Source organism: Marmota flaviventris, chromosome 5 (genome assembly GCF_047511675.1).
Source record: "Marmota flaviventris isolate mMarFla1 chromosome 5, mMarFla1.hap1, whole genome shotgun sequence".
Lineage (NCBI taxonomy): Eukaryota > Metazoa > Chordata > Mammalia > Rodentia > Sciuridae > Marmota > Marmota flaviventris.
In genome coordinates, this window is record NC_092502.1 from 75540613 (window position 1) to 75562353 (window position 21741).

The 21741-nt window shown below is 33.4% G+C and overlaps 1 protein-coding gene across 1 annotated transcript in view; it reads right to left on the bottom strand.

Annotated features, from left to right (window-relative positions):
- Window positions 1-21741, bottom strand: part of Man2a1 (mannosidase alpha class 2A member 1) — a 163234-nt gene that overhangs the window by 37272 nt on the left and 104221 nt on the right. The window contains exons 13-16 of the mRNA XM_027927552.2: window positions 10373-10538; window positions 8675-8890; window positions 7836-7958; window positions 4790-4904 (exon numbers count right to left, since the gene is read on the bottom strand). Coding sequence (XP_027783353.2) covers window positions 4790-4904; window positions 7836-7958; window positions 8675-8890; window positions 10373-10538 — 620 coding nt within the window. The remainder of the gene's footprint in view (window positions 1-4789; window positions 4905-7835; window positions 7959-8674; window positions 8891-10372; window positions 10539-21741) is intronic.

The window sequence follows — 21741 nt, forward strand, 5'->3', positions numbered from 1 at the left end:
CCTGGGGGCCAGGAGACCTTGAAGATATGTATTGTAACAGATTTGGGACCTCAACCTTATGCCAGAGTAAATGTACATGACACAGTGGTAACCCATAGCAACCTAATTTTTCAAAGTAGCTGTTGATGTCAGGGAACTAGGGCACTAAAGTCTAATAATTACAGCTCTGAAGACAAATGAAGTCACAGTTAGCAATGTTACTCACTGATCATTATGTTACTACAAGGTATATACTCTTGGTGATGGTGGAATATCAAATGTATTACAAGAGAATACGAGGGCTTTTGCTTGTATTATATTCTATCTTTTAATCCAAGATTAACAAAAAAGGAAAGTAGGCTATTCAGTGATGCTTGAAGCTTTAATTTAATAAAAGATGATTATACAAGAAAAAATAACTCCCACCTCCTCAACGTTCCTCCCCTCAGAAAATGTTATTTTTCTACAAACAATATTTTAGAAGTTATAAAATTATTCCAAAAGGGTATTTCACTAAATTATGTGTGCTATAAAATGGATTTCTTATCTAACCTGACATAAGGCAAAGAATTCTATTTCATTATAAATCTATGAAATTGCTCTGATCTTGTAGAGCTCTTAAAGCTAGTGAATACAAGATTTCCTCTAATTTAATATTTCTAGAAATCTTTTGAATGTGATGTTTGAACAATAATGAAAAGAAACATAGAGTGTTTTTTTAATAGTTTATATACTGCTAAGGAGGACAGACTTTCAACTGTACTTATAATCATTTTCCAAATCTGGAGAGAGTGCAAACAGAGAAACTAAAGTTAAATACCAAACCAATATCAAAAGTAGGGTTGAACTGAGGCCTCTCAACAGAGTTTGTTTCAAAATCAATAATGACCAAATAGTTTACGTAATTTAGGAAGTGTTTGATTTGTGTTCTTCATCTTGTTTTCTCCCAAAGTTTAATTTGGGCAAAATTCCTTTAGGGGATAAAAAGGCCAAAGAGCAAGAAAAATAAGAGGCTGAGAACTATAAGTATATTTAGTGAAGTTTTCATTACTTCAGTTTTATGAAAGAATATTTCAATAAACTAAATTTCAAAGGTTTAACATAGAGAACTCAATAAAGACAGATATCTATAATATTAACAACTCATTTTCATTGTTGAGAAATAAAATCTTTTATATAATTAGCTGGTTTACTAACCTAATACAATTACATAAAATATTTATTTCCTTTCACCAACTCCCATTTCTTCCTGGATCAGAAATTTGTTCCTAAAAAGAAGCAGGCTCTGTTCATTAATATTTATCTAATAATTATATCTGGCCAACTTAGGGGGACAAAATTAGCATATCTAAAAAATAGGTTAAATTTGACAATCAACATTTTGGTTATTTTAAGAAATACTAGCTAAAAGTCTATCTACAAACCATGGAAGTTAACTGACATTTTCTTTGGATCTAAAATAAAAAGCCACCTTCTGTCTGCTTATTTTGATCAGTCATGCAGACTCCTGGTTTACAGGAGGCTGGTTCAAGATGTTAAAGAGCTTTCAGGTGTTTCTTAATACAGAGGCCTTGGTACTGCCTACCAGCCCTGAAGAACATTCTTCTAGGAGATGGAATGTCTATGGTGAAACATCCTGAAGACTTTACATCTCTATCCTAGGATTTGAACAGTGATTTCATTAAAACCTCGCTGAATCCTCAGTCAATGGGGAAAGAGAAGGACAGAGAGAGGTGAATCACCAAGACTACAGAGAAAAGGCAACACTGCCATAATGGGGATAATAAGGAAATCTTGGAAGAGCTCTGTCCGACACAAACAGAGGAGGGGATACAGCTTGGAAGAAAACCTTCCAGGTGATTCTGGTATCTCATCTCCCACTACCTTCCATGTTGAAAAAAAAAAAAAAATACAGAGGGCTATAGAGGAAAAAAGATACAGATGTCACTTCAAGTTGATACATGCTGATTTCCAATTTAATCCAGGCAACTAGAGTAAAACTCTCCCAGAAAAGCACTCTAAGTTAACTTCTCATTACACTTATTTATCTGTCATTTCTCACAAACTTCTAAAGCTTTTTGCTTTCAAGCTATAAAAATCTAATATTAGAAGGAAAAAAAAAAAGCTCCAGTCCAAGTTTATTGTACCCACTAACAAATTCAGAAGCAATATGAAGACCATATTTATGTTTTCATTAGTGCTTTCTTTCTGAATTAATCAAATCTCATTTTTAAAATACCTCCATTACCTACAGGTCAGATTTATAGAAATTTTGAGACCAAAATTATACTTCAACATTTGAAAATATTTTTCTAGCAACTAATGAATAGACCACAAGTACTGAGAAAAAGTGAAAATAGGTAAGAACCAAGACCTTAATAGCTGTTCAAAGTATCAATACTGGTCAATTTGGTGATAAAATGAGGTACCTGCCAAACAGGCAATGCCCTTTTAAAAGCCTCTCTGCACCACACCACCAAGGAAGAGAGAGGAGAAAGGATCTAGAAAGGAAACACATGAGAAAAGAAAAATGAAACAATAAAGCAGACAAAAAAAAAAAAAAAAAAAAAAAGGCAGAAGCCAAGCCAGCAAATAGTAATGAGCCAAACTGACAGCCCAAGAAGTGTTTAGAGTACTAAAGAGACAGTAATTTGGAAGGGCCAGAGCCAGTCAAATCTCAGTGGCTCTTGCTCCTGCTGAGCAGCTGTTAGTCAGCCATTGATAGTTCACTACCCAGTGGGGGACAGGAAGAGAGTAAAGAAGACAACCATTCAGTTCTGATCAGCACAGTTTGTTGGAATAAGTAAGCAGGCAAGTCAAACTCTATTAATTTCCAATCAGCCACTAAGGTAAAATGGAGGCTGAGCTAGAGACACCTGCAGAAGAAGGGGGTTATGTACCTTATGCAAACTACCCCATGAGTTCCAGAATCCCACAAAAACCCAGTGAAAACTCAAGGGATGCAGTGACATTGATAGACACAATTAAATAAAAACAAAAGCAATTAAGCAAATACTCTTGATTAAGAGGTTGAAATTTTAGAATGAATTGCTTTGGCTTTTATTCTAGGACACAGCTGATCTCTAAATACAATTGATGAAAAATATTGGTAAATCCATCTTGATGACATAGGCATGTGCTATGCTGCACTTGAGGAAGAACATCCTCATTAAACAAACTAGTTTTAAGTAAAATTAAAAATAGATGAACACATCTTCCATGTGATGCTATTCCCATAAAATGAAACATTCTGTGATAGCTGAAAATGTTAGGCTCTCAGGGGAGGCTTATGCAATCAGATGATCCAAAACATTGTTTCTGGCTTGCCAGAAGTTTGGGAAACTCAATAGGAGAGTATTTCAGAACTACAGGCTTTCCTACATGTAGAAAGGAATTGCAGAGAAGTTACAATTATGACACAAAGTTAGTGCCCAGTACTACTTTTCCCACTTCCAGAAGACCTTTTAGTTCTTGATTCAACCTAGGAATCATGGATTGTTTTAAAAATATATCCAATTATTATTTAAGAGGTTACTTGAGAAAAAGGTTTGTCTATACCTAATAGTCTATGGAAAGGCAAGGCATAAAAATTTCTATATACAATCCCTATTACTGTCCATATAGTTATTTATTGAAAAACAGTAATCATAGAAATTTTAAGTTAAAGACCCTAAATCAAAGCAAAAATAAATTTAGAGTTTGAAAATCAGAAAATTATATTTTTTGCTTCTCCATAAAGCCCCAAAAGGAATTAGTGCCTATTAACACAGTTTATCATTAGTTTTTCCCGTTGTAAATTTTTTTTTCAGCTTAGCTAAGAGCAAAGATAAAATGGCATTTTTATAAGTTTCACTTCTAAGAGCACTGATAACCCAGTAAATGGCCTGGCTATTAGAAGTACCCTATTCTAAAATCACTGAATTAAAAAATAGCCAATGTAGCTGAAAGTGTGTTTGTAATCTAAAGCTCCACCTAGATCCCATGAAGGATCAGTTGACTGCCCAGGGTTAAGTTCCAAAAAATGATCAAAAGCCTGTTTCTTATCATTTTAGCTAATAAAGATGCTGCTCAATACTGTTTAAAAACTAAATGGGTGATTTCATACCCTACATTATAAAGAGCTATAAACAAACAGAACTACTTGGAAACATTTTTCTTTTAAAGTTATATGTGTTTAATACATGTGATTGTAATACACTGTATATTTAAGAAGACACGTCTCTGTGTGTGTGTGTGTGTGTGTGTGTGTGTGTGTTCCATTAATTTAAAGTCATTTATGACAATTGAAACAAAAATATTATTGTTTTCAAGTCTTAACAATCAGGCTTCTAGTTAATAAACTCATGACTTAAGCAACAATTGCCAAATGAAGGAGAAGACCCAGAGGAGAAAAAACGTGTATGCGGAGGAATGAAATGTTTATCATTTTTTATTATCAAAAGGTAAATATTGCCAGGCCTGTTGGTGAATGCCTGTAATCCCAGGGACTAGGGAGGCTGAGGTGGGAGGATCACAAGTTCAAAGCCAACCTTAGCAAAAGCGAGGTTCTAATAAGCAAATCAGTGAAAACTTGTCTCTAAATAAAATACAAAATAGGGCTGGGGATGTGGCTCGGTGGCCGAGTGTCTGTGAGTTCAATCCCTGGTACAAAAAAAAAAAAGGTAAATATTACATTGGTACACCGAAGATATTAAGTTAATTTTAAGAAGATTAAATTCTCTCTAAATAAGCTGATTGCTAATTTATTTAAAATGACAAGAAAAGCAAAATTCCAAGAAACCGTATACAAATTTCACGACTGTTTTCTTACCCCGTAGGTTGTACAGTCGAACTGTATGAGAAACATGTTCAAAGTAGCTAGTCACTTCGGAATAAATCTTTCCATGTACCACTCTGACAAAGGGTGCTTTTTTATAAACATAAGGCTGAGGAGGAAATGACATAAATTTTAGTAAACATATTTTGGTTTCTAAATCTTTCCAAGAAATGTTTATATAGTTTCCAAATAGGCAAACACATATCACCTAATATTTGCAATTTTAAATGAAAACCAGACCTTAATTATATCAAAATATGCAACATCTTAAGAATTGAATATCACATTTTAGTTATTAAAAACTGCCAAATTCTATATTTACAAGTGTTTACAATTTGATTGGCTCAGATGATCTACAAACATTTCTCCCAGGCATAAAAATTTCTATATACAATCCCTATACTGCCATATAGTTATTTATTGAAAAACAGTAATCATTCTACAGCCATGACATCTTCCCAGGCTAACATTTATTATAATAACTAGGCCCCCTATAATGTTCAGAGTGTGGGGCAGGTGATAAGGATGTCAACAAAGATTCATATAAGGTAATAGAAAGCAGGATCTAGAAACAGCTTAATCGTAGTCAGGTTTACTAACTAAAACATTTTGCCTGTTATGTGAAAGAACTATTTAAATATAAAGCAAATTCATAAACTTAAAAAAAATACTTGGAAACCAGTGGTTTAGTTTTCATTATTTGAAATATAAGTTCAAGAAAATAAGAGAAAAAGCACTTAGGTGACCTGAAAACAAACTTAAAGCATTTATTAAGAATTATATTTTAAATATTATTTTAAAAATTATATTTTCATATATTTTATAGCATATACTTTAAGAATTATATTTCAAGTATTAGAGACCTTAGCTTGATAATAGCATGACAAGCTAGGCTTCCAGCGTGAACTACTTGAGCAATGTAAGATTCAAAGAATTGTGTAATTGTATTCCAAATCTATATCTCTGGCTAGAGAAAAATATTCAGAAGTTAATAAAATATTTAATAATTTACAACATCCTTATACCTTATTACTGCACATAGCAAGAAAGTTGGTGGGAGATGAGAACCTGAGATGGTGATGTGTGGGCTCCTACTGTTTTCTGATACATTCAGCTGACTCTCTCCCTGCTATTATTTTATTTTGCCTTTATAAAAAATATCCCAATTCTCTTTAACCTTCTATCTGACATTACACATAGTTAAAGAAAAAATAATGCAATTACTTTTATCTAGGCTCAATATTTCATAGCACAACTATCTTTAAAAACTTAATAAAAGCCCCGCGCAGTGGGAGCAACTTTGGAGGCTGAGGCAAGATGACTCCAAGTTTGAGGCCAGCCTCAGCAATTTAGTGAGGCCCTTAGCAACTCAGTGAAACCCTGTCTCAACATAAAAACTAAAACAAAGGCTGGAGATGTGACTCGGTGCTAAAGCACCTCTCCCCTTGGTAAAATCTGAAGATCCACTGTCCATTCCAGAACACCTACTATGAGCTGTAATTTACCTTTAATTCTTCACTGACTTAAAAAAAAATACATAAAGCTAAAGCTCTTAATGTGGCCTACACAATTCCTAAAAATCAAATATTTGATTTTGGTTAGCAGGTGTCCCAAAATTTCAGAACAAAAGTAACTTTCTCAGAAGATAAGTCCCGCAGTCAACAAAACATTAAGGAGGATAGCTAACTGATCTCTAGGTGGGGAAAAAAACCTATAAAGTTTATAAGCAAAAAAGGGAACTCTAAAGAAAAAATACAGAAATAACTAAACAAACATTACAAACTATTATAAAAGAAAAATAATGAAAAAATTAAATGACACATTGAAAGAAAATTTTGCAACATAGGGAAAACATCAATTTTACCACATACAAAAAGAGTAATTAAAGATCTACAGGACCCCATTTGATTCAAATGTATGATATGTCAAGATCATTGCATTGTCATGTGCAACTAATAAAAAAAAAGAAAGACAAAAAAAAAGATCTACAGGACACAACAATATACCATTTGATCTAAAAATGTACATAGGAAACTCACAGAACAAATATGAAAGATAATGAATGGAGAAAAAGAGTTCCACTTGACTAGTAATCACAAAGTTTTAACAGGAAAATATATTTCAATTAACCTATTATCATGGGCAAAACTTTTAGTATGGCTAATTCTCAGTGCATAGAATAGTACATTTGAGAGTTCCTTAAAAAAAAAAAAAAACGTTGGGAATGAACACTTAAAAATGCTTCATACACCAATGCAAAATTACTAAGTTATTCTCAGGAAAAAAAAATCAGAGCCGCATCGAAAGGATGGAACAAAGATTATTGCAATGTCCCAGCAATGAAGAATTGGAACAAAGTACATGTGCAATATTAGGAAATTTGTACACATCCAGTGTATATTAAAATTGTGCCATCAGACTGTGAGTACACCTACAAATGAGAAAAAATCATGCCATCAGACTGTGAGTACTGCTACAAATGAGAAAATATGAAAGTCCCGTGAGACAAAACTGAGAATAGTGGGAAGGGATATGCATAAAATAAAAGACAATAAAAAATAACACATCAAAGTGTTGGCAGTGGTTTTCACAGGATTCTGGTCTAGTTGGTAAATTTTATTGTTTTCTTTATTGTTTTATATATAGCAGGGAAAATTTGTTTTATTGAAGTGCTAAAAGTTAAGGAAAATACGGTCGATTGCATAGTCTATGTGTCCCACAGAACTAGGTGTTTTGTGTCTGCACATATGCTGTGCTGCACACATGTTAAACACCACAACAGTATCCTAACCTTAAGTTAAATCTAGCTTCCTTTTATGCAAAAAATTAATTCACTATAGCATTCTAACTGAATTACACTTCTGAAACACTGTTTATCTAACTTTCAGCTACAAATTGATAGGCATTAATAAGGGTAAACATAGTACTGGAGCCAAAAGTTTATCCATAATAGATAAACATATCAATGATAAACTGATGAGACACACCCCATCCCAATACTTTCAATAAGTATATTTCACTTGTCATCAGTGCCACTCACCTGGGCAAAACCATCAGGCAGGAAGAGGTAGGCGCCGCTTTTGTCTTTTTTACTTGTGGTTCCATACCAGGTAAATTGCACTTTTATTTCATGGATTTGCTTGTCTTCTCTTGTCATCATTGTCTAAAGGTAAAAATTTAAGCAACTCACTATCACATTGCATCTGATTCTGTGCACGTGTCCATTAAAAAAATGGTTACAGAATAGATTGAAAAAGTGCTAATTTAAGCTTCTAATGTTCAAAATTCTTGGTTGAATACCAAAATTTTATACTTAGCCTCACAATTTAAAACCTTCACAATAGGAACAAAAAGTGAGAACACACTTCATCAAGATCAAAGAGCTATATGTATTAGGAATTCTAGACCACTGCTTCTCAAACTTTCTGTAGAAGGAGAACATCTATTTTTTATTTCCAATATGCATGGGCCAAAATTTTTGAGAAGTACAATAAAAGCGAGTTGAAAACTAGAGCTGAATTTAAAAATTATTTTTAAAATGACATGCCATGAATATTCAATTTTTTACTTTTAGTAATTTTACTCTATCAAATTGTTTTCAGAGTTTTGTAAACATTCCTAAACATTGACATTTTCAAAACTTATCTAATGAACTATTAACAGTCCATGGCATAGCACCACCTCACACTCACTAGTACCACCCACAGACCACAGCTGTGAATAATGAGGGCCACTGAAGCTGTACAGCTGCTCATCCAAAAGAAACCCGGAGTATTTGGTACAGCTCTTAGAAAGACTTTATTCCCTTTGCAAAGTAATCTGCACATGTAATTAAAAGTGACAAGCCTTCTTTGAATTTCATAACTATTTAGAACTTACCTCCATAAGCCCAGTTTTATCAAATGAAAGAATAAGGTGGGGGTTCTCTAGAATTATAGGTTCGCTGTCACTCATCATATTCTTTATGTTGAAAATTTCACTTGTTGCTTCACCATTATAGACAACATATTCAGCCAAATCTGAATCTGGTTTTCCTGTTTCTAAAAGTGTATACACTTTCAGGCCCAAGGGTGGTGTTTGTGCTATAAAAGAAATCTTTAAAAGATATGGGAGGGAATTAATTACAGAAAATATAATCCACTGAAAAGCACACAATTTATATTTTCAGAAAAACAACAAACTACCATATTTTTAAAAAGAGAGGATATAATACTATTCTACAGATGATTTGATAACTTATGGGTATGGTATCTACATCTTCGTTAATCCAAGGAATCCAATGGCCTTAAGTTGGTAGGCCTATCAAAGCATCAATACTTCCACTCCATATATGAAATTATAAACCATCCTCAATTGTTTTACAGTGTTTTTATTGGATGTTCAAAGGAGGAAATTCTCCATAAAGGAGAGTAATGGTTTATTGTAAACAATACTTTTTCTAATTAATAGAAATCTTTTTGTAAAATTGTAATATTTCAATATGTTGAAATAGTAAACAAAATTATATGAATATTAAACATGACAGTTTAGTCAGCAGTAGCCCACAAAATTCCTGAGGCTTAGCACACACTTTACAAAGCATGGAGGATGCACACAACATAAGACTCCTGCCTTACAGAGGCAATTCCAATTCCTAGACAGGATTCTTTTTATAAAATCTGACTAAAACTTGCATTATACTTTTGTTTTTCTTTTAAATATTTTTTTTAGTTATAAATGGACACAATCTATTTATTTATTCTATGTGGTACTGAGGATTGAATCCAGTGCCTCACACATACAAGTCCAAGCTCTCTACCACTGAGCTACAAAACCGTAGCCCATTTTTCTTTTTTATCTATAGTATTAGGCATATACAAAAGTGAAGCCAGCAATGGCTTTTGACAAGCAGAAGTAATTCCATTTTAAGAGTTTTTAGTTTATGTGTCTCTAAAAATACAGTTTGAATTATACTCCAGATTCCAAACATTTAACCTTTCTAGTGATGTGGGATTCAGTTTAATATTGCTTATTTTAAGAAATTTTCACACACACAAAAGCACACATACTTCGGTTATTTGAACCCAAATTTTCTGTAATTACATCTTAGGGGGAAAAAAAGCATGTTAATTATCTTAGATAGTCTCTCTTCCATGATGTGTTGTATCACCTTTGCAATGAAAAGTTGAAACTATTCAAAATTAAGAAGCGTGGTGGTATTTATTTCAATTTCAATATGCATAATTATCATTAAATTGAGCCAGACCAAAGAATTCAAAATTTTATGAGTAATAATTACTTCATAATTCAGAATCTAATTAATGACATTCATACTTAAAAAAATATGCAATGTACATACCATACTAACAACATGTTACTTACTAACAATGTACCATATACCTAACTAATGATGATGTTAACATTTGGGGAAACAGGATCTATGTATCATTTAACTGGCCAGTTATACTGTCTGGTATTTATGATTTTTGCCACTTCACAATGGGCCTAACATGAGGCTGTTATACAGATATAAACCATACACTGGCTAGGCTTTTCTTTTCTAACAATGCCCCTTTAAATTCTATGGTCACAACATACCTTATAGACCTCTTGTGAAATAGTATCTTCTTTAATCCATACTGCACTGACTTGAATATCCAGAAGTTTTCCTGTGTCCGTGAGCACTTGCACATTGGGATTATTCACATAGGTTGAAACTACTGAGTCTCGGTGCTGTTCTAAAGGATTATAGATCACAAGGTACCTGCAAAAACATCTGTGTCACTATCGGGATCTCAAAATATTTTTTTTTACTTCTTTCACACTCTTCCTAAGACCCCAGTTTATATCCAGTCATAGAGTCCACACATGGAGAAGAGATTCAAAGGAACACTCTGGTAAAACTTTCAGAGAACAAGCAATTTCATCACAACAAATACCACATAGTACAAAGGATAATGAAATTATGATTCAAAAGCACTTTCTCAGAATAAAGTGTTTAACCAATGGAAGACGTTAATAGACTTGTAATAAAGCATTTTTTTACATCCCAGAAAATGACAGAAAAGTATGGGGTTAGTCATCTAAAATAATCAGCTCTATATAATAAATACCCTGATTCCTGCTCAAGTTCACTGAATAAAAATATCCATGACTTGTCTGTTTACAGCTTAGCCACAATTAATTCTCAGAAAATATGACATTTATTTTAGACCACTAAAACACAGCCAATTATATGGCTATAAATGCAGAATCTCATAATTCACACATATATTTTATATATAGGGGGCCCTCATTGTTCAAGACAGGTCTAAAAAAAAAGATTACTTGAAGTGAACCCACTTACAATAAGGACCAAAATTTTATAAATATTGGTAAAAAGAAATTTGATGGGAACTTAGAGAGGAAAAGGAAAAATCAAAACAATTAAAATAAGTTCAGCAATATCTGCTACTATGTGTAAATTCTTAGTAGGAACAACAACAATGATAAAAATAAATAAACTGAAATTTTTGGCAGAATTTTTCCAATATTCTATACTAGCACATTATGATAACATTTAATTTTTAAATGATTTTAAACATAACTATATTTGTAAAAAAAAAAAGACTTTGTAACTTTTCCTATAGTCCTTTCTCAATTCTGATGTTCAAATAATTCAGTGTTGAAGGATCCAACCACCTAGTTTTTCACTGGCACGACTCTGCCAGTTCCTGGCTGTTTCATAATTTTGCCTGTGAATAAAATCTATACCATCCTGTGAGAGATTTCATGTAATCTGAATCCTTGGCATGATTTATGATTTTACTTCATAGTCAATTTGAATTATATTATCTTCAAATAAATCAAGAGTATTCTGAAGAGGATATTTGAGTAATAATGTTACTGCTTCACTAGAGAATATTTTCAAGATCTGAGATATTTTGTTTTCCTAGAAAAACCTGTAACTACAGAAACATAGACTGAACAGTTAGATAATAACCACATTTCCAATATATAGTAGCTATAGCTTGGAGAAGCTAGCATCTGTTCATTGTAATACATCAGAAAGTCTATAGTATTCTTTCATCCTGCATGTTTCCTTTCTTATTTTTATTTATTTTTTGCTTTTGATTGTATTACAAACCTCTCATAAAGAAACAAAATTAATGTCTACAGTGACCATAGTAAAGAAAAGGACAAAGAGAAGAACAAAGGGAAAAAGCACAAGAATGTCTCTAATCCTATTAGGCTTCTAGACCTAGGCATCAGGACAACACCTAACTTGTATCACCTGTCTTCACTGAAATTCCATATGTAAACAACAGATCAAGGAAGTCACCTGGCCATAAACATACTCACAAAAAGCACTGAAACCTTTACCACTAGAAAAAAACCATTTTATCCACAAAAGCAATTCTCAAGGAATGTGATGTTGGTGTCCCTTGAGAGTTGTTCTCTGAGGGACTTGTTAACCTATTTTGCACCCTCTCACAGCCCCCTACCAAAGTTTACATTTCACCTGACTATTCTCCCATTATAAACACACCTGGAGAGTCTCCCATTATAAACACACCCTTGGTCACAAGTTCAGTGTTATCAACAGGACTGTCCCATATACCTAAGGTGCACTGGAAAAGAAAAACAGGTGATGGACGCTCACTCTTTGCACCAAAGATGTTTAAACCAGAACTCTGAAAATGAGTGATTTACTACTGAAACTCATGTTCCCAGAGGCTTATGAAGCCAGTATGTGAAGAACTCTAGAAAACCATGGCCTGAAAACAAGTCAATCTTCTAATTCTGCAGAAGCCCAGAGGCAGACCCAGGCACTTGTAATACATGAAACCTAGAGTAACTGCTGAAATGTTTCTTGGATGCTCCATTACACAGTGCTGGTCATGAAGACAGTGATAAAATACAACATGTTCAAGTAATCAATTAGATCGGAAGTATCCAGAATACTAGTTGCCTCCCACGGATAATTTAAATATTGACTCGCACTTAAATGCAAATAATAGTTTCAAACATATATTTGGTTTTGTAACATATTAAATTGCTTTTAGGTTCTGTTTTGTTTTATTTGAGTAGCTAATTAGTATTTGACTATAATGATGTTTCTACTGTACTGAATGATTATGTAATTATCATTCCAAGAATCTATTCAAACACTAAGTATATACATAATGTGTATAATGCTGCAGTAAAAAAAATAATTTTTAACATAATTAAAGATTCACAGCATGTTCTTCAAGTGCATCACAGTACAAATTTATCTGACACACATTCAAAGTCCTATTTCTGTATAGAGAAAATATAATTATAAATTATATTTCCTTTAGAAATAAGAACACCATCACAAATCAACTAAATTTTATCGTCAATATCATGTCTCCTAGTCAAACATTTGTTATAATAAGTACATTCAGAATTCCTTCCCTCCCTTTACAGCAGAAATTCACATCATGTTAAGAAAGAATGGAAATCCTTGAGTCCACTATTTGGGGCAAGTCAGCGCCCACCAAGATGTGAGCAATACAATAAACCATGCAGGTTTCCTTCTAGGACTGGATGAAGGATGGAATATGCCTCTTGGTCAGTGGAACCTTGAAATTACCATTCAGAATGCTTCTTGTATGTCTGAGGCAGCCCTGATGACTGTATTTGGGCAATCTACATGGCATCCTTTACATTCTTCCTATAAGGAAACTTGAGGTTTGGCAAGGTTAGGTATGTTGCCAAGGCCCACCCAGCTAAAAGGCAAAACATGGCTTAGCATTCCCTCTTCACCCCAGAGCAATCCTCTTAATCACCTAGAATATAAGAATCTTTGAGAGAAGTGGTTTCCCCAGGAGATTCCCTTAGTTACAAATTCCTGTGAAGAACTTCCTCATCAGCTACACCAAAGATCCCCACAGAGCTTCTCTTCTGAGGAAACTCAGGATGAACAAAAAGCTATTTATATTTTAAGCATATTACATTTGTGAAAGAAAACTTAAAAATGGGGAACACCAGAACAGAAAAGATCCTGCAATATATACTAAGGAGTTTGTTTTAGGACCTCACTGCATGTGGCAAGAAAACCAATATCTGATGAAATATTTTTAAAATACTATGTATTTTTTTAACTGTGTAAGAAGATAAAAATGAAAAATATTTTCAAGACTTCTGTAAGCCCAGTTTAAAATCAGTTAAGCAAACACTAGATTATATGAAAATAATTTTAACTTTATTTGCCTACCATAGCATCTAGCACAGAATAATGTTCAAGAAATAGTTGCTGCATGAGTAATCCAGAAAAATCCCACTAACGGAATTTATCATTTATAAACACTACCTAATTGTGTGGGGCTTTATTCTTTTATCAGAGTGTTTCCATTTTGATTATTTTGATTCCTCAAAAAATACAAAATAGGTAATTATCCCCTTTGTAAAGATATAGGAAATGACATTATGGAACATAATCTAAAGAAGAGAGTTCAGGATTCTGAATCTGGAAATATATGGATTTACATATTAACAAACATGTCAATTTCTAGATTTGAGGTCCTTTCTATATTCTACCTCATTTTCTAAATTTAGAATATAATCTTTTTTTTTCAGTTGTAGATGGATGCAATACCTTTATTTTATATATTTATTTTTATGTGGTACTGAGAATCTAACCAACACTTTATACGTGCAAGGCACGCGCTCCACACTGAGCTACAACCCTAGCCCCTAGAATACAATCTTGCCATATTAGTTATCAGGGAAAAAAATTAAGATATTGAAAACAAAGAAAAGCTTTCTGAGATATTAGTTCTTTAAAAATTGCAGTTTGGGGCTGGGGTTGTAGCTAAGTGGTAGAGCGCTTGCCTTGCATGTGTGAGGCTCTGGGTTCGATCCCCAGCACCACATAAAAATAAACAAATAAAAATAAAGATATTATGGTCCATATACAGCTAAAAATACTTAAAAATATCATTTTTGTAATTCCTGGACTTTGGACTTAAAGACATTCAAAATCAAATCCCCTATTATAATGCTTAGAATTTGAGAGGTTTTGGATAGCCCCAAAACCTAGCATCTGTATTGTACGAAATCAGGAAATAAGATTATCGTTAGAGGTAAATGAGAAAATGCTTGGAAAACCACCTAACTTATACCAGGTACAAAGTAGAATCTCAATAATAATCCATTTCTATTTTTCCCTAATGAGATCCTCACAGAATTCCAACCAAGGACTCTGTATATTATCACACCCAGATGGTCAAATCAATGAACCCAGTTAATGGCACAGCTCTAAATCCTAATTTTGTGTAAAGCATATATAAATCTAAATAAAATAAATTAACAAAATTGCATATAGGATAACACAAATAGCTTAAATCAAGAATTCTGATAACATGATAGCGGCAGGTGTGAGGGAATACATACACCAAGGCAGAGAATATATATACACAGCAACCACATGGCTTATAAATAAATTAAGAGGAAAGGAGAGAAGGATTCCTTCTGGTACATGTGGCTGTAAAGTTAAGAATGTGCATACATATCTATACCAAATGAGGAAAGAAAGAAACAAATTGGTAAATCCAATATGATGGGATAGACAATAAGACAAAGGTACGACAGGTGTGGGGCAGTTAGGATCATTAAGAATTAAAAAAAAGTGTGTCACATTAGATTGGGTAGAGAGAAGTGTTGGGAGGGGAGGGGAGGGGAAGGGGAGATAGGAAGGGCAGAAGAATAAAATATACATTATTATTGCTGTATGCATATAGGTGACTGTATGACCAATGTGATTCTGCAACCTGTACAATCAGAAAAATGAGAAATTATACCCCATTTGATTCAAATGTATGAATTGTCAAGATCATTGTACTGTCATGTGTAGCTTAAAAAAGAAGAATTAATCAGAAAACAAATTATTTTATGCCAAATGAGTCAAATGTACATACAGAAAATGACAAAACTTGACAGAGAAACAAACAAACAAATAAATATGTAAATAAATACAGACCAAATGACCCAACTTGCCTCAAAACAAATATATAATTTGTGGTAGAAAAGATCTTTCTAACCATAACAGGAAAATACAATATTGTATAAGGCTGACAGATTTGTGGGGGGAAAAATACTAAAACTTTTTCTGTCTTAAAAAATAAGATTAAAGAATAACAAATTTTTTAAAAGAGAAAAACTTCTATTTTTACAAATCAATAGATATCCAAACACTCAAAATAGAAGAAAAAATATGAATATTTTAAAAAATCAAATGGAAGTTGAAAAGTAAATGTTTCTACTTCCAGAAGAATTGGAGTAAGCTAGTGATAGACAAGAGTTCTCACTTCTGCTAGCCTATGAGAAGAGCCAAAGAACAAACTAATCATTTGCTTGAAAGCTAAAAAAAAAAAAAAAAAAAAAAAAAAGAAAAAAAGAACTGAGAAGAAGGAACCTTAGAGATGTGAACTGCCTGTAGTCATCTTCACCTGACAACATGCCCATTCTCAGCAAGTCAGGGGATGGGAGCTCCTATGCAGAGTCCAGTGCAGAGCCTGGAGGAAATCAATGGTGCAAGGAAGCCACAAGAGCACTGGAGTGGGAGTTGGAGGGTTCATGTTAGAGAGATGATTTTCTCATCATGTTCTCACTACCAGGGCTTCACAGAGAGGGAAGCCTAAAATCTAAACAGAAAGCCTCTGAAAAGCAAAGCTGAGACATCTCATCATATTTTAGGGTCTGCTGGGGAGTACAGCCTACGAAGCATATCAGGCTCTTAGCTTAAAACTTAATAGTATCTACATTAATAAGAGATTATGTGAACCAGTCTCAGTTCAGCATAGTCCTTGTTTAGAGTAATATCTTCTAGAAGATATTTTCTGGGCCTCTAAAAATTTTATATACAATGCTTAGCACACACTACAAAATTATAAGGCATCATAAACATTCTGGTTTCAATATGAAGTGTCCTCCAAAGACTTAAATTTTGAAGGCCTGGTCCCCGTTGTAGCAATGTTCAGAGGTGGGGATTTTGGGAAGTGAATTGATTATGAAAGCTCTGACGTTATTAGTGGATTAATCCATCAATAGCTTAATGGACTTCTGGGAGGTGGTGAAACTGTAGGCAGGTGAGGCATGGCTGGAAGAAGTAGGTCACTGTGGGTTCCCTTGGGGACTATTATCTTGTCCTTGGTCCTTTCTCTCCCTTATCCTTCTTTCTCTCTCTCTCCCCTGCCCTCCCAGTTGCCACGAACTGAGGAACTTCTGCTATGCCCTTTTCCATGATGTTTCACAGCACCTAAGGCCCAAAGCAATAAAGCCGGCTGCTGTGGTCTAAAATCTTAAACCGTAAATCTCAGACTTAAAGTTTTCTCCTTTAAGTGGTTCATGTCAGGTATCTTGGTCACATTAATTATAAGCTTAAGATTATAAGATTAACACACTAGAAGACACAGGCTCATGACTACTAAGGAGAGGGGATGAGACTAGAACTACATGGTACCCAGATATTGAAGTTAGCTGTTAAGACCTTAAAACAGTATTTCTAGAGAAAGAGAAAAACATGAATGAAGTGATGAGGATAAATACTTGAAATTAGCAACTTTGCAAATTCTTTAACACTAGAGTACAATCAGAAGAAGGTCAATTTAAAATTTCCAAGTTGAAGTAGAGACCAAAAAAAAAGGTCAACTCAGTGAAAAGATTCAATATGTAAAATAAGATGTATATAGATGGAAGCAAGAAAGAAAATGACACAAGGCAAATACTCGAACATCTAAGAATTTTCCAAAACTAATTAAAGTGATCAATCCACATATACAAAAACCATGAGCCCTGAACAAGGAAAAATACACTATAATATATCAAGTTATAGCCCTTCCTCAAATCCTCAAAAAAGGCAAAATCTTAGAAGCAACCAGTAAAAATAAGACACTAATATGAAAGAACCAAAACAAATATAATCACAAGAAAGTGCAGGCACGGGGTGGGGGGGTTGTGGGGGGTTGTGGGGGGGTGGGGTTTGTTGGGGGGTGCCAATCTCCAAATCTATACTGAGCAAAAATCTCTTTAGAAAATGAAAAGATGGCTTTAGACAACCAAAAATGGAGCATACAGGTTCCCCGGAGACTTATACTAAATAAAATACTAAGTCCCTCACACACAGGGAAAATTGCAAAGGGAAACATGGAACTGTAGGGAAAAAAAAAATGAAGAGCACACAAATAGTGGGAATATACGTGAATATTGACCATACAATATAACACAAAAGTAATAATGTGAATTATTAATAGCAATAATGTGAGTATACAAAATCATGCATGCTTCTCTATGGTAAGCACTCAAAGGTAAAATAACAGTAAAATCATCTGTAACCAACAAGTTAGGATAGAAAAAATGTAGTAGTAAAAATTTCAATATATAAGAGGGCAAGAAAAGAGAGTAAAAGGACTTGAAAGAAACTTACCAAAATACTATTAGCAATAGCTATTCTTAGGTGGCATTATAACTCAATATTTTTTATATGTTTCAAATTTCTTATATTTAATATTTGTAATTCTAAATTATAACTTAAAAATAGTCTCTGCTTTTTAACCCAATAATTCCCACCTTTATGAATATAAGGAACTACACAAATATAGATTAATAAACAAAAATATTCAAAATATTATGTTTCACATTTAAACAATCTAAATATTTTTTAAAACTATATAAAACATTATATTCATTAGCTAATCAAAATAACAATTAAATTGAGGAAATGTCTTAATAAAGTAAAGGTTTACTATGGGTTGGAATATTAATAGCCATAAATCTATGAAGAATTGTACAAAATACTAGAAAATATATTATTATATATAAAAGAATACTCTGGGTTATATGTAAAGAATGACCAGTAAAATATAAAAATAAATAAAATTTTAAAAGAAAAAAAAATTATACCTTAGATTTTGGGATTACTAGGGAGTATTTTGCATTCTTTCATACTTCCATATGTAAAACATTCTATAAAACATACCTATTTTTAAAATAATGGAATAAATAATGAAAACAAACAACTTCATAAAAGAAGAGGTGAGGGGAAGTTGGGCAGGCAAAAGAAATCAGAGACATTGGCTCCAGGTAGAATGATTATAAGAATAAAGGCAAATATATGAAAAAGGATGTTGTTTTCAGGATAAAAGCCTCTAGAATCTACACAGTAAAGTGGACCTCTAAAATGCCAATCTACTACAAAAATAAATTCCAAGCCACAGTAAGTAAAGGGCTATCTTTAAATTTCTGCAAGGAGCTTAGATCTTATGTAGGTAATGGGAAGTGACTATAAGGTTTAACATGGTCAAATCTTCATTTTAAATACATATTTCTAGTTGCTAGGTGGAGGATTTGAGGGGAAAAGACTCAGAGAAGAACAGCTTCAATAGTTAACACCTCAATAGCCCAGGTGGGAAAGGTGAATACTTAAGTTAGAGGAACAAATGAGAAACACATAACATCTTATCAGTATGATTTTTTTGGATTTCTTCAACAAGATTAAATGCCAAAAGAGAAGGAATTGTCTCTTATAACTCCTTGTTTACAGTTAGGATAAGGTAGCTATAGCAGTACCATCAACCATGATTGAACATTATGGTTGATAGGTACTGGGAGGAAGTTTCAAGATGAAGATAATAAATCCAGGTTTAAATTTCTTGTAGTACAATGTCAGTATGCCTGAGAATATCCACAAAAATTCATCCCAATGCTCCTAAATTAATCTACTTTTCCATAGAAAATATAAAAATTAGGCTTCCATGTCTAGTGGGCAGCATAATGGTCCTCAAGTAGAATCTATGTTACCTGTTGTAGCAGAAGCAACACTCTGTAGATACAGTTAAATTAAAGATTTGGGGATGGGGAGATTATCTTGGGTTATCTAGAATTTTTTTAAGAGACTAAATTATTGGTAATTTGTTAGAGCAGCAACAGGATACGAATATATCACATTACACTTTCCTACTAAAAATGGAGGCTGTTTCAGTTCATACCTCAGACTAAAGCCTTTTTTTTTTTTCTTTTTTGCCACTGAGCACAAAAGGAAAATCTTGAGTCCTGAAATGGGGGTGTGTGTGGGTGAAAAGAGCAACAAGAGCTTGGGGTTCTTGGAACCAGACTCAAACAATGACTGAAATGAAATGTGTCTAGTCCTCTGACCCTCTCTCCCACAGGGGCCTCCCCTATTCTATTTTTGCATCCACTGGCTAACAGGCCTGATGTGCCCAAGATCCCACTATCCCATAGCAGGTATCACAACTAACAATAAGGAGAAACAAATAAAAACCCAAACCTATACTTCCTAAAAAGCAAATGACTTACAGTCCCTTACACTGGTCTTTTAAAATTCTATTTATTTTAACATTATATATATATTTATTTTAACATTACATATATATATGCAATATTATATATATAAATTACATATATATATTACATAAATCTATTTCTTTCTTTTAAGAGAGAGGGGGGATAGAGAGAGCGAGAGCGAGAGCGAGAGAGAATTTTTTAATATTTATTTTTTAGTTTTCGGTAGACACAACATCTTTGTTTGTATGTGGTGCTGAGGATTGAACCCAGGCTGCACGCACGCCAGGCAAGCGTGCTACCGCTTGAGCCACATCTCCAGCCCCAATTTCTTTTTAATCTTCGAATATTTTATCTAGGACCCCATTCACTGTAGAGATGCATATATGCACAAAGTTTTTCACAATTCCAAGACCTTCAAGTTTAAAATTTTTCTATTCCTATAAAATATGCCTTCTTTAACAGGAAATGTTTGTTTTCCCATAAAACCCCTTCTAGAAACTATACACCAATAATCATACTTTTCTTCATTTGTTAGATATCAAAATTTATATGTGCAAGGGGAAAAACTAAAAATGATGGTTTCTGGAAGTCTCCAGTTGACACAGAAATAAGTATGGCCTGATCTAATAAGAATAAAGTTCAATCTTACAGTACAGAATACGTTTTTTATCAGGAGTGAAAACTAGGAATTTGCCTCATTTAGTGTATAAATGTTATGTGATCTTCCTAATACATGAAAGTTGATTTCATCATTTTTCTATATATTTAGGAGAAATAACTCCTAAAAGTTGATATTATGAATTTATCATCCTGTGGAGTCATGTCTAAGGATAAGATTCAAAAGGAAGGTAAATGAGCACACTGCATGTGTGACCCAATGCAAATATAAATCTGCCCCTTCACAAGACAATAACATGATACCTTCTAAAACTACCATGCTGTCAACTAAATGATTCCTGCAGATACTTTGCTCTTCTCAAATTCAATAATTCCATTAAATAGTACTAATAAAAGTTCCAGTTTAAGTAATGAATGAATAATATGAAATACTGAGTATTCTAGAAAGCTCTATTTTAAAATATTACTTAGGTAAAGAATTCTGTTTATTCATATCACTAATATAAACAAAGCAATAAATCAAACACAGTGTATTAAAGGAACATTTTTTGTTACTTTTAACGATAAATAAATTTGACAGTAGAATTTTTCAGATGTTTCAGTAATAACAATACCACCACCAACAGTTAGCACTTAATGAGCCTTCAGTACAATGCTAAGAATACAGTAAGAGCTTTACTTGAATTAACTTGTTTTGAGTCTGTAATTACCCTATGAAGTTCTAAAATCATGGGCATCTTATAGATATGAAGGGTAGTTCTTCACCCTTCAGATTATCTCAGTTGTATAATCATTCAAGTGGTAAATCCACGATTCAAACTCCAGTAAAGCTCCAAGGTAGCTTGGTGGCAGGGAAGGTGGCCTGCTGTCCCACAGTAGGTGAACTTCTCAGGATGTATGTGCCAGAGAAGATGTACCATCTGCACACTCAGAATCCTCTCACCTCTCCACATCCCTCTTCAGATTGCTCTATACCTACCCCAGCAGCATTCACTAAAGCAGTGACAAGACTGGATCAAAAGAGGTTCTATAAAGGGATGAAG